Source organism: Rhinolophus sinicus, chromosome 3, assembly GCF_057876585.1.
Source record: "Rhinolophus sinicus isolate RSI-liver-muscle chromosome 3, RSI-T2T, whole genome shotgun sequence".
Lineage (NCBI taxonomy): Eukaryota > Metazoa > Chordata > Mammalia > Chiroptera > Rhinolophidae > Rhinolophus > Rhinolophus sinicus.
In genome coordinates this window covers 144,410,372-144,423,910 of record NC_142503.1, presented here as the reverse complement: position 1 = coordinate 144,423,910, position 13,539 = coordinate 144,410,372, and the positions used below count along the sequence as shown (strand labels likewise).

General features: G+C 33.0%; 1 protein-coding gene across 3 annotated transcripts in view; it reads right to left on the bottom strand.

Moving 5' to 3' along the window:
* Nucleotides 1-1,777: 1,777 nt before the first annotated feature.
* The window catches only part of DTWD1 (DTW motif tRNA-uridine aminocarboxypropyltransferase 1), a 137,584-nt gene continuing 125,822 nt past the window's right edge, over nucleotides 1,778-13,539 (bottom strand). For all 3 annotated transcript variants that reach the window (XM_088797198.1, XM_019730671.3, XM_088797199.1), the window contains exons 3-5: nucleotides 9,359-9,502; nucleotides 7,118-7,367; nucleotides 1,778-2,093 (exon numbers count right to left, since the gene is read on the bottom strand). In XM_088797198.1, the coding sequence (XP_088653324.1) occupies nucleotides 1,846-2,093; nucleotides 7,118-7,367; nucleotides 9,359-9,502 (642 nt within the window). In that variant the 3' untranslated portion in view covers nucleotides 1,778-1,845. The remainder of the gene's footprint in view (nucleotides 2,094-7,117; nucleotides 7,368-9,358; nucleotides 9,503-13,539) is intronic.

The window sequence follows — 13,539 nt, the reverse complement described above, 5'->3', positions numbered from 1 at the left end:
TAAGTTACTTTATCTCTTTAGGCCTCAGTTGCCACATTTATTTAAAATCAAGGATTGCTATACAATATTCCCAATGTCCTATTCCTACAGGATGTTAGGAGTAATTACTCAATTAAGAAATACTAGCTTAAATTTGAAAATGTTTATTTCAGGACTTTTCAGCACTCTTGTGCTGTGCCTTTTGAATCTCTAAGAGTCAAATGTGCAACAAGCGAATTTCAGCACTTACTCGTTTTTTTCATGAAACATGTTGTGTCCCACCGAATATACTTTTGGGCAATGTACTATTATTTCTAGCATCCACGTGGGTGAATTTATGAGTCAGGGTCCCAGAAAGAAACAGAGGCCAACTTCAAATGGGGACATTTGAAAAACATATTATAAAATGACTATTTACCAAGGTATAGGCAGGTTTCAGGAAAAACAAGGGGTAATGAACTACCCTGGGGTTAGTAACACCTGGAAGCTATTATTAAGTAAGTGAAATGCGGTAAAGGGAGGGACCTGAAATTTGAGAGGGTAACTGGGACAACTGCTTGGAAAGGGATGCCTGGTAGGATGGCCTTCAGCACAGGGACACAGCCAACCTGTGGTGACATGGCAGGAAAGGAGGCAGGAAAATTAACAATTTCTTTTTCCTTTCTACCTCCAATCTCCTGCTGGTGCTTCTCATTTGTTGAAACCAACCAAAAGCCCGACGGCAAGGGAACCTACCTCACAGAGAGAGCAGAATAAAAAGTGGAAGATGGACTCAAAGGAGTAAATGGAAGCTATCCAGTACAGGGCTCCATTCACCAGCAGCTAGATTAGGTGATGGAATGATGTCCTCAGGACTCTGTCTTTTTCTCTCTCCACTCTGCTGGCTTCGTTCTAAGGCAGGCTCTTGCCAGCTGTGGCACAGATGCCACCAGGAGCTCTAGGGTCATCTCATTTAGTGTACAATTCCAAATAAAATAATAAACACATATATAGCACTTTCTGTATGCCAAGTGCTATTGAAAGCCATTTTATTTACGTTATCTCAATCCTTATAATTATCCTATGAGGTAGCTATTGTATCACCCTCTCTTTAGGGATACAGAAACTGACACATGATTGGTAAATGGAAAAGGAAAAGCTGAGATTTAAATTCAGGTAGTCTAGCTCTACAGCCTGTGCTTTTAACCACTGCACCACAGTGCTTTGTGAAAAATAAGCCCTTTTTCCTACAGCACCCATAGCACTTATCAAAAAGGATGTTAGGTCATGTGCTCATCCTTTTATCAATCACTGGGCACTTTGTTTGCTAAACTGGGTCATATGTCCATCCCTATGGCAGAACCCCATGACTGCTAGCAAGTTTTCCCTACATAGGATGCCAGATAGACGTAAAAAAAGCAACAATGTCCATCACAGGCAGTGTGGGCTTAAAGAAATAGCCTTAGGGACTGGAGCTATAATATTAGTTCTTCCTATGAACCTCAAGTAAATTTTCAGCAAGGACATTCTGATCCCATTTACCTTCATACATGGTAGTGAATATAGGTGGAAAGATATGAAGATCTCTAAACAAATATCTAAATATATCTAATTACATAGATATAAATATAATACATTATGTTAAATTATAGTAATAAAATTAAGATATGCCAAACTTGAGCAAATAACTTTTGAAACTAATTTTTCAGTCAATACTATCTCTGAAAAATTCCCTTAGAAATAGCTTCCTTTTAAAATATATGAAGCCTTATTTTTTCAAGTGGTCTTACAGACATTACACATGAGGATTTCCTAAGAATAAACAAAGCACAATTACAAGTTTATTGATTTTAGCAAAATAAAATGACATAAGTGGCTTCTTAAAAACTAATGAGTAAGTTTTCTTGTTTCCTTGTCTCCAGAGCATTTGGCATTCTTTATCAACTGGTACATAAAAGAGTAGAAAAATAAAAGATTGTCATATTGTCCTTTGTATGTCTCTTTTAATATATCAGTATGGTAGTCCACCAGAAAGTAGTAAATGGCTTCAATTGTGGAAAGGAAGGTATCTGGCTTTCCTTTCTGATGGCGCCAAAAGCAAGTTTTTCTTGTTTTCAACTCAACTTGTAACAACCCTGCCAAAAACAAATAAGAAAAGTATAAATATTTCTTCTTAACCACAGGGTGTGGTACAATAAAGATGATTTCTCTTAATTAAGGATTTTTTTAAAAAGAGCATAAATTTCCTCAATCCTAATTTAAAATATTTTCTTAAATGCATTAACATAAATATAGAAGCAATATAAAACAGAATGAAATCTTATACATGACAGTTACCTATAGGTCTTGGACCTTGTAGCAATGGGTAAAAAGTAGTTAACGTTTAAGAGATTCATCTCTTTCTATTGTCTGCCTACCACTGTCTTTTTTTATTTTAACCCATGACAGGAAATTCACCCGTTTTCAGAAGGGTTTCATTTCCTTGATAAACTGACACTGAAAACCCCATTCTGAAACTCACTAAGAGCGATAGGCAGGTTAATGGTCTTGAATACTGTTTACTTCTAGATTATCACTTTCTGGCTCTATCTTTATGAACAGAGAACCTAGAGCTGTTTCATTAGCTCTGTCACATCTGTGTTGCGGAGCCTCAGTGACACAGTTAGCTAAATGCCGTGCTCCTGTACATTTAAGAGGAAATGATTCATGAAACCATAGAATGGTGCTCTCACCTTTTATAAGTGAGATGTCAACATACAAACCCAGAATGCTTTTAGCACCTTAGGCCAATACTTGGACTCACATTGTATTTATTTTGCCATACTGTTAAAAGCATATTTAAAGGGAAAAGGTAGTATCAAAATGGATCACTAACCCAGATGAGGAACCCTGAGTCCTCAATGATTTCCTACTATCATGCTTCACTTTAACCTAAATGCGATCTTGGAAATGTAGCAGAGAATGACAAGAAATAAACAATAGAAAAAGAATTAAGAGATATAGAGGATCACATGTCTAGTAGGAGTCCCAGGGGAGAGAATAAAGAAAATGGAGAAAAGATAGCATTTAAAGAGATAATACCTATGACTTTTTCAAAAACTATTTTAAAAAATGCAAAGTCACAGATACATGAAAAATACACGATAAATACAAAGAAATCAGTGCCTAGACCCATCACAAAGTAGTGTAACTGCAAAAGAGCAAAGATAAAGAGATTTTTTTTAATTAAACGTTAATTATAACCAAGAAGTAAAAGTAGACATTTAAAAATGTTCTAAATAATTAGTAAAATTAAAATCTTCATAGGTTTTTGACATCACCAATGTAATTTCTAAAAAAAAGCCAAACAGTAACTATTAAAATGGCACTATTCTAAATATATTTAATATTTTATATTTAATATGTGCTACATCAGAATTTTTAAAAGGAATGTTTTAATCCTTTGAAAATTATGAAATAAACAGATTTCTAGGGTCAGTATCTAAATGTCAAATAGAAAAATCAAGATTTAATGATTATCACCACTAATTCATCCTGTTTAAAAGATTTGCTTAGAAGTATAAGAACCTTTTAAACCATACTGCAATACACAGACACGGGATAATATAGAAAATTAATATTTATTTTTAAAAGAGCAATATATACACTTAAAAATTATCTTGCTAGTATTTCTGTCAATCAATAACTTTAAGATAAAATATGCAAACATTTTTAGCAGTAAAACTTTAAAGCAGATAATTATAAATGGCCTTTCCCTCCAAAATTATTGCCTGAATTTCCTAAACTGGAAAATGAGAATGAAAATCTTAAGCTACCCTCATATTGTTGTTTTGAGGACTGATGAGGTAGTATATATATGACACAGCATTCAGTGCCAAGCTGAGTATAGTTTAGGAAATGCTAATAATGTGAACAAATCTGTCACTTTAAACACTGTATAATACAGTCAAAATGAAGGGATAGAGCTGGCTAGTTTTTTAAAACAAATTATGATATAATTCCAGTTTTAATAATTTGGACTCCCTCCCAATCAAAAGAAACCATCCTTCCCTACCACATCCCCCCAAGTCTTCCTCTGGTGAATCTTCAAGAATTTGAGGTTTACATTTTATGATTAAATTAACACACTCAACCTTTAAATGTTTTTATTTTGACAGCAATAAAACATCCAGAGCTATTTCTCTGTAAAGTCTGGAAAAATGGCATGTTTTCACATTGCTAAGGGGATTCTTAACCTCAGCATTCAGAGTAAGATAACAAAAACATAATTTCCAATACATTACATATGAGGGTTTAAAATGAGGTTTAAGAATTGGTTTGTTCAACTTAATCCCATCGAATGACAAAATGTTTTAAAATCTACAGGCAATGATTTGTAATAAACACGGGTTGTTTCTTGTGGGAGTAACCTGTCTTATCTGGAAACTAGCATTTCACATATACAGAGGTTACAAATATGCACAGAGCCCCAAATATTCAATATGCGTAATGAAGAGCCAGAAGTAGGACGTGCCGAGAAGACTGACGAGAAATCTGTTTATTTCAGGCTTTTGAAAGAATGAAGAAATCCCTTTTAAAAAGTCTGATGTAGCACAGAATTGAAATATATAATAATTTCTATGTGATCTGGGAAGGAATAACAGAAATTTTTTGTACAAATCTAACTTTAAGCCTTAAGCACAAATGTGGACACGCTGAAAGCAGATTTTGAATTGTACCTCAATAATTCCTTTGACAGTTTTTTTTCAAGTGTTTTCACTTATGTTCTTTCAATTACCAAATAAGGTAATTATAAAGAAAAATAACTCAGAAAAATCTTCAAACTGAGGAATAATTTGCTGCTGTAACCATCCAAGGTAATGTGGCAGGCAATATTCCAAAGAGCAGGGTCTTAGGGCTCCATCTCTATTAAATATCAGCAACAAGATTCTGCTGTTCTCTGTGGTCTCTCTCTCTCTCTCTCTCTCTCTCTCTCTCTCTCTCTCTCTCTCTCTCACACACACACACACATGCAATACAATTTCTTTATCTCTCTGCCTGTCTTTCTCACACACACACAAGCACACAAACACAATCAGAATAATAAAGCTTACTAACATGTATGTTGATCTCAGAGGTACGAACCATATAAATTAAGCTAATTAAATCTAGTATTGTCACTCACATTAGTTTGGTACTAATTAACACAAGTCAGACTCTGAAAGTGTCATAAACCTTTTCTAGATGATGTACATTTTTAGCAATAGCCTGGGAGGAGCTCTCCCAGGTTGAAACTGTTTTGGCAACTTCCTAAATAGATAGCTCTCTTGCCTTCTAATCATACGAAGTATACAAACAAAACCATCAAAAAGGTGGAAATAAACCTACAACTTTTAGAAAAACTGAGAAAGCCTAAAGAACTGAGTAAGGTGCAAGGGAACATGAGGTAATATGAGCCCCTGTTCTTCACATCACTACTTGTATTACTTGGGCAAGTAAAGCAACTCTTTTAAACCATTATTATTAGAAGTTCAACTTTCCAGTCTAAGAGAAAAAAAAAGATACAAACATAAAACAAAAGAAAGAAAATTTGTGTAATGTTAAATCTGAATTGGAACCATCCATGTGAACTCATAACACACACACACACACACACACACACACACACACATTTTTCTTGGCTCTGTACACTGAAGCAATGGCATCCAAGAAGTAATAAATATACCAGATCTTGGTTTCTAATATCATTACGTACTAAAAAGAACCACAGCTCCTTTGAATGATTGACTCTAGGTCTGGGGCAAGAAAAAAGTGCAAGTGAACTTTGAATGATTGATTCTAGGTCTGGGGCAGGAAAAGCGCTGTACCAGAAGGACGAATGAGGCCATGCCACAAAAGACTTGACTGGCAAAATTTGAGATTATTTGGGCATCAAAAAGAATACAATCATGATAGATTATAAAACATGCTGAATAAAATAGATATCTGTCAGACCAGAGTTATCTCATAATTGGGCACGGAGAGGGAAAAGGGAACAAAAGAAGAGGGGAAAAAGCAAAAGCTCTTCTTTACATAAATATGCCAGCTAATAAATGTAGAAGAAATAATAAAATTAAAATTTCATGATTTTGCAATCCTCAATATAATAACTGATTTAGGAACGAGTCATCAATGAATACTAAAACCACTCAGTGAAAAGCAGTTGGGAAATACAGTTCATAGTCTCAAAGCATCACCCCACAGGTTATTACTAAATTCACAGAAGAAAATAAATCTTTGTAATGGAGAGATCTGGCAGTCCTCTTTAACCAAGTAATTAGTTATCACCAATAACGGAGCAACTTACATTATATGCCTCCTATTTTGATGCAATAAGCATACAACTTTATCTATGAACAGGGTAATCATATAATTTATCAGCTAAACAGCTTCATTTCTGAGAGTAAAAGGGAACACTATTAATAATTATACTAAAACAATAGACATAAACTGGAATTGTCACGGACAATCCTGGATTTATCCTTATTTGTAAATATTCTTACAAAAAATATTTAAATTATATCTAATCATGATGAAACATTCAGACAATTGACCTATATCTTCTTTACACCAGTCTAAGTCATGAAAAATAAAAACAGAGAACTGTTCTACATTAAAAGAGATTAAAGAGACGTAATAACCAAATGGAGTATGAGTTTACATGCTACATCAGAGGGAAAAAAGCTACAAAAGATATTTTTGGGTCAGTTAGGGAAATGTGAATTTGGACTGTATATTAGACATGACAGAACTTTTGTTAATTTTCTTAGAATGACAATTGTATTGTGATTATGCAATTATTTTTAAAAGATGTATGTACACTTAGGTATTTAAGGGTAAAGTGTTTTAAAACCTGCAACTTCCTTTCAAATGGTTCAATCAAATATATATATGTATGTGTGTGTATATATATATATATATATATATATATATATATATATATATATATACACACACACACGTATATATGTATATATATCTAAGTATACACACACACATACAATAGGGAAAGAGAAATACCGCAAATGTGGCAAAATGTATAGATAGTCAATGCATCCCTTCTTCTAATATATCTGTAGGTTTGAAGTTTTAAGATATGAAAGTTGGGGGAAGGAGTAATGCAGAAAGTTTTTTTTCTTACCTTGAAGTCTCTCATCAGTGAATATTTTGTTTGTTTGGTTCCAGGTGCTATCTATAAATATAATTCTTTTCAGTGTTGTCACTCTACACTTGCTGTCATTCAAATCCTGCTCTTCAGTTTTCTTGCGTTTAATAGATGGCTTGTCATGGTCATCATTTTTGCTTCTAGCATTATTTTGAATCCTTTTTTGCAGATGAAAAGAAATATCTTTTATTGAGACAGACTTAGGTCCAGGAAAAACAAGTGCAACCTAAAGCAAAGAAACTTAAGTTAATAGTGTGCTATTATGATCTTCAAAATGAAGAAATTCTGACTGACTCAAACTTTAAGAGAAAAACATACACAGACTTTCGAGAAACAAGCATTAGCTTGTACTATATGTGCTATTTTAAGATGGTAAAGTTTTTGGCTCTTCCCAAGTAATTTGTAATCATAACATACTGCCTAAAAATATTACTTCAAAATAAGTTATTCACTTGTTGATAGAAGCCAAGTTAATTGTACCTTGGATCAAAAAACTAAACTTTATAATACTTCGTAAGATGAAAGGCAAAGTGTGTTCTTCTTTGTAAAAGAACTATTGAAAAGTGGTCAATAATTAAATACCATTCTCACCTACATAATAAGCCAAGACAAAACAAATGATACAGTCAATGCTGGTACGGATATGGTGTAATGGGCTTTTATAGCCAGCACTCATAACAGGTTTAAATATTAGGTTGGTGAAAAAGTAATTGCGGTTTTTGCAATTATGAAACCGCAATTACTTTTGCACCAACCTAATAGTATCACTCTTTGTGAAAGCAATTTGGCAACTTAAATCAAGAGTCTTGAAATGTTCATACCCTTTGGCCAAATAATTTCACTTATGGGAATTTGTCTTAATAAAATAATCCTAAATACCCACATGCAATACTAGGATATTTGTTAATTTATTACAGTGGAAAAATTAAAACTGAAAAATCTAACATTCAGGGAATAATTGTGTAAATTATGGTACAGCCTTTCTTTCAGCATTTTACTGAGACATATATAGTGCTAGAGCCTCCAATGTCTGAATGGCTCCTGCCATAAAGGAGGTACCCAGTACGTATTTGGGAAATGAATAAATGTTGGTAGAATTATGAGTATTTTATCCTCCATACTTTTCTCTATTTCCCAAATTTTCTTTAATGAGTATCATTAATATGAATAAACACTATAAACAAAAAAACCTTCAATTTATAAACTTCAAAGTTATTCAAGTTTCTCAGACATTCACAATGCACACCAATATTTCCCCCAGACCCAATCAGCAAAGTCCAGGGTTTCTTAATTTTCTTGGATTATAAGCAGATCATGTCTCTTTACAGAACCTAGCGTTGTGTTCTATTTAATTAACAAATGATATCTGACTAGAGAATGAAATGCAAATACATTCCTAAACCCAAATCTCAGATATTATTTACAAACACTGTATAAATTCAACCAAAAAAAATTGATAGGAAAGGAAAAACTTACCAAGTTCTTTCTAGAACACACGAGTATATTAACTTTTAATTTTGTTTCTAGATTAACCACACCAACAAATGGTCCCCAAGAAACCTAAAAGGGTTTACAGGCTTCTGTAAGAAGTACCCAAGGCCTACCTGTTTTTGAGATCTATTGCAATATTACTCTTCAACAATTCCAGTAATATCTCACTATTGTCAAATTTCAACTATGTGAAAACCACTTAAGAATCTAGAAATGAGCAAGAAAGGTCTCTAAGCAGACAAAAGAAATGTCACAAAGGCCATATACCAAAGTTCTTAATTTAGGGAGAATTCCTGAAAATCCTTTTAACTCAGTCTTTCTTTTCTTCTTTTGGAGAAATTCCAACAACGTTTGTAATCTGGTTTCTCAGTTCGCATCAAATTAGACCATCTATGTGCAGTATAGCCAGGAAAATGGAGAAGGGAGAAAGTAAAAGCAGGCATAATAATACTGGCAAAGAGTAAAAACCTGAAGAAATGATGCCAAAAAATGATAACAAGTGGACAGACTCAAAAAAGCATAACAATCTAGGATCATTTTATCTTTTCAGAAACTAATGAAGCACACTGTATGTTGTTTAGTATACTATAGCTACTATATATAAGGATAACCCTAGGTCATTAAGAAAACTGTTAACTTGTGTACAAATAATTTCAGAAAGGCACTGGAGTTTAAAATTCATTTTTAGATTCAATGTGAAGAGTTGTAAAACAATAAACTGCTTACTTCATGGTCCTTTTCTTCATATTCTGGAATACAAGGGTACGTGTAAATATTTACAAATTCAGGTGCTAAGAGTTTTGCGTGTATAGCAGTACTTTTGCCATCTGTTTCATTTGGATGTTTAATGATGTCAATCTTCAGTGGGAGCTAAAGTTTTTAAAAAAGACAAATGAACAAAAAAAATATAAAAATTCTAATTTTTATGTTAATAAAAATGGTATTTAAAGCTTAAATAGCAAGCTCACGTTACATTCCTATAAATATACTTCTGTTTTGAAAGTCATACTTTTCTAAACCAGAGTATTAAGAATGATAAGTCACAAAGTACACCCAAATTTCTTCCTCAGTATTATTAGTTAGGCAATAGAACAACCATTTTCAACTCATTTAACACAGAATCTGCTCTTAAAGCAAAGCTTCAATGTCATTTTCATTTAAGTTACATAGGCATTGAGTCCGACTCCTTGCATTTCAATATGTGCCAAGAACATGTTTTATAATTCCTATAAATTTTAGGAATTATAAAACTTTAGGTTTGTTAATTTTATGATATAATAAAAGGAAATAAAAGTTTGGGCAAAATTCAGGTCTAAAATTCAAGTTAAAATTTTGTTCCTTAGACATCTTGTGAGGTGCACTCTTAGTATGAAAAATAACTCTCTTCAAAATCACTTTCCTTATTTCCCTTAAAGTTTCATTATTTGTTATGGATTATGTCTTAACTCTGCAAAAATAGTATTTCCTTGCATTGCTTGAGTTCGATTTTTCTATTAGTTCACTGATCTGTTTGGTTTAGTTTTCTGTACAATGCCTGTGCAAGTCCTACATTAGCCATGATAAGGAAAATGAAAACCAAGTCATATCCCCCCTGTATCTAAGAAACTCTCTCTGATTCTTCACTGTAGATTTCAAATGACTTACTTCTTATGATAATCGCTCTTCCAACTCCCATGCTACACCAAACAGGCAGGATTCTAATTATTTACCCTGGGGCACACCTCTATTTTACCTTGGAATCCAAAACTATTTTTCTTGTTTTTTAAAACAACTTTATTAAAGAGAAAAAAAATCCATTAAAATAAACTGCACACATTTAAAGTGGACAATCTAATGAGTTTTAACATATGTTACACCCTTGAACTCATTACCACAATCAAGATTAATGAAAACATCCATCACCCCCCAAGGCTTCCTGCACCTGCCTCCTCCCCTTCCCCCATCAACTACCACCCACAGCTTGGGCAGCCACTGATCTGCTATCACTATACACTGGTTTGTATTTTTCAGATTTCTATATAAATGAAATCATACAGTATATACTCTTTTCATCTAACTTCCTTCACAAAATAATTATTTTGAGATTCATCCATGCTGTTGTATCATTCATTCCAGAACTATTTTTTAAAGGAGCAGTTGCTGCATGCTACTAAATGATCTCAATTGCATACATTTTATCTTTCTGGATGATTATATGGAAAGAGGACAGTATATACCTCTGAAGGGCCATAAATATATATCCAAAACAGTTCTCTATTTAGGATTTCAAGCCCCAGGTCTCCTACCTTCCCCACTAGGCCTAGTGATCATTAATAAGTTATGGCCAATTGCTTCAAATCACCAAGCCAACTTCTGGTTAGAGAAAATTTACCATTGAAGTAGGCAGTTCACAAATGATTTTACATCACTCTATTCTGGCTGAACTCTACATCAGAATTCCCTCGTGACATTCGGTCTCAGCTGAACTATATTCCCTTTCCCCAGGGTCTTTCAGTACCAGGTCAGCATTAGCTTAGCCCAGGGAAGGTAGGAAAGAGAAAAGAAGAAAAAGCAAGCAGATCACGACCAAGTATTCTATTACTAATAACTAATAACTTTCTTATATGGCTGATGAGTAGAGCTGAAAATTCCAAAGGCAAACACCAACACTTCTGATCTGATGGCTAGCTTTGAAGAATATCATTTATATTGAGGACACAGGACTGTTTTTAATGTATTTTATAAATCACGCACCTAGCCTACCTATTATGAACTAAAATCCACAAGTATAAGACAATTACGCAAAATTTGTGCTAAAGAAGTATTCCTGGGACCCAATCCAGGTATCTTCAATCCAGTTCTCTATGAGTTAAATTGGGAATATCTGATACTATGAAACAAAAGTACAGACACAGATCAAATCATGGCAATATATGTTTATACTCTAATTCACACATTTTAAAGGAAAATACTTCATAAATAATGACAGGCTAACATCAGTAGAGTTGTCCAGATGCAGTTCAAGTAGAGATGGTGTCTTTTCAAATATGTAAAGAACATCAATCTGTTCTCTAACACCTATGTCTCCTATAAGAGATTTACCACAAAACTTTCTGCCCAAATTTATCAAAATGCCATTAGCAGGAAGCCCTAAGCCTTTCCCCACGTGTTACCAAAGAGAGGTAATTCCAAACAGAGTCTTTTAAAGTCTAGGACTCTAATAAAAATGAAGCTTTCTTTTACCTTATGATTTTTCTCTTTAAAAAAAAAAAAATACCAAGAGCACCTTTTAAATTTGCTTATGTATTTCTCATGACATTAAAAAAAAAAAAATCACATTCTCCATAAAGATAGGTATTTATGAATTTATTCCCTAGACTAAAATTTAAAGCTTGGGAGGTACTTACTCATTAAGTAGTCATCTTCCCTTCCCAAGTAGGCTATCTAAAAGCAAATGCTAAATGATTTGTAAAAATAAAAATAAAGTAGGAATTAGAAAAATTTGTAAAGTTTTTATTAGTAGTAATATATATTAACATACCAAATTTTATATATGGCCTTTAAAATATCAACACTTAAGAAAACTCTGCACAGATCAATTGACCATTTAGAGTTGATCAAATACTTGACGAAATTATGTGAGTCATTTCTATCAAATAGTGGAAATTAGAGCACTGATTTGGAAAATAATCCTCTATTATTAATTTCTATAAAATATTAGCCCTGTCAATATATTACTGACTTTATTATTCTGACCTTCAATTTCTGTTGAATATAACACATCTTAAGATAAAACTTCTAATGGGATACTTTCTTTATGTGGCTATGAGATAAGTAAAAGACAGAATAATTCTGTATGCACTTCAAAAACCATACTTTGAAATTATAACATTCTTATAAGATAATGGGAAACTTAGACTGAATTACTGTCCTCAAGTTCTCATTTTCCTGAAGAGAGCCCATGTTTACTTATTCTTGGCCAGTAAACTTTCCAATAGCCTCTAAGTGTCATTTTATACCCATGAGAAGACCATGACTTGCCAAGATGATATATAGGCTGAACTGAAATTCAAGGAACAAAACATACGCATTCTTCTTCTTTATTCAAATTTAATGAATCTTAAAATCATATTAAATGTTTTTAAATATAGTTACAGTATTCTTACTGGCCAGTTCTAATGAGTCCATTTGTAGAATTTAGTCTCACTAAAATCCTAATAGGCAGCAGTCAAATTTTATACATTATTTGATTTACTCATAAACTTTGGGTCACTATTAGTAAGTTAATATATATGCAATAAATTATTTGATTATGTAGACACGATGGTTTATAGGCCTTATGACTATACAATAGTCGTCTTGGTAAACAACAAAACTATTAGGTAAGCAATCAATTCAAATCAATTTGTAAAATCAGGCCTTTAAATCACTACAATTATAACATGGCCCAATGAGTAGGTCTTAAGTCTTTCAATTTTAGTTTAGTTTCGTTTCGGTCACTGACATTTACTCCATCTCCATGTATAGAATAGGGCTAAGCCATTTCACAACAGCCTAAGCAAAAATCAACTCTAGCTCCTTTAGGATATGTGTTGTCAAAGAGCAGTCTAAAGACTGGAGGTAGTTTTTGAAGTTCCTTCAAGCAGTCTATAAGCTGGTCTCTTGCTGCATTAATGTTTATATCATATTTTTCATAAGTAGTAAATGAATTATAATCATTAATAAAAAAGTAATTGATTTCATTAAAAATACTACCATTCATCTCAGATCCAAGTGTTTTGGCAATGTGTCTCTTTTTCCAGAGACAAGAAAAACAAATAGGTTTACCAGACTGTAGGATTAAATTTTCTATTAATATAAATCATTTTTATAATGATGCTATTTATCAACCTTACTAATTATAGTAGAACAAGCATATATGAGACATC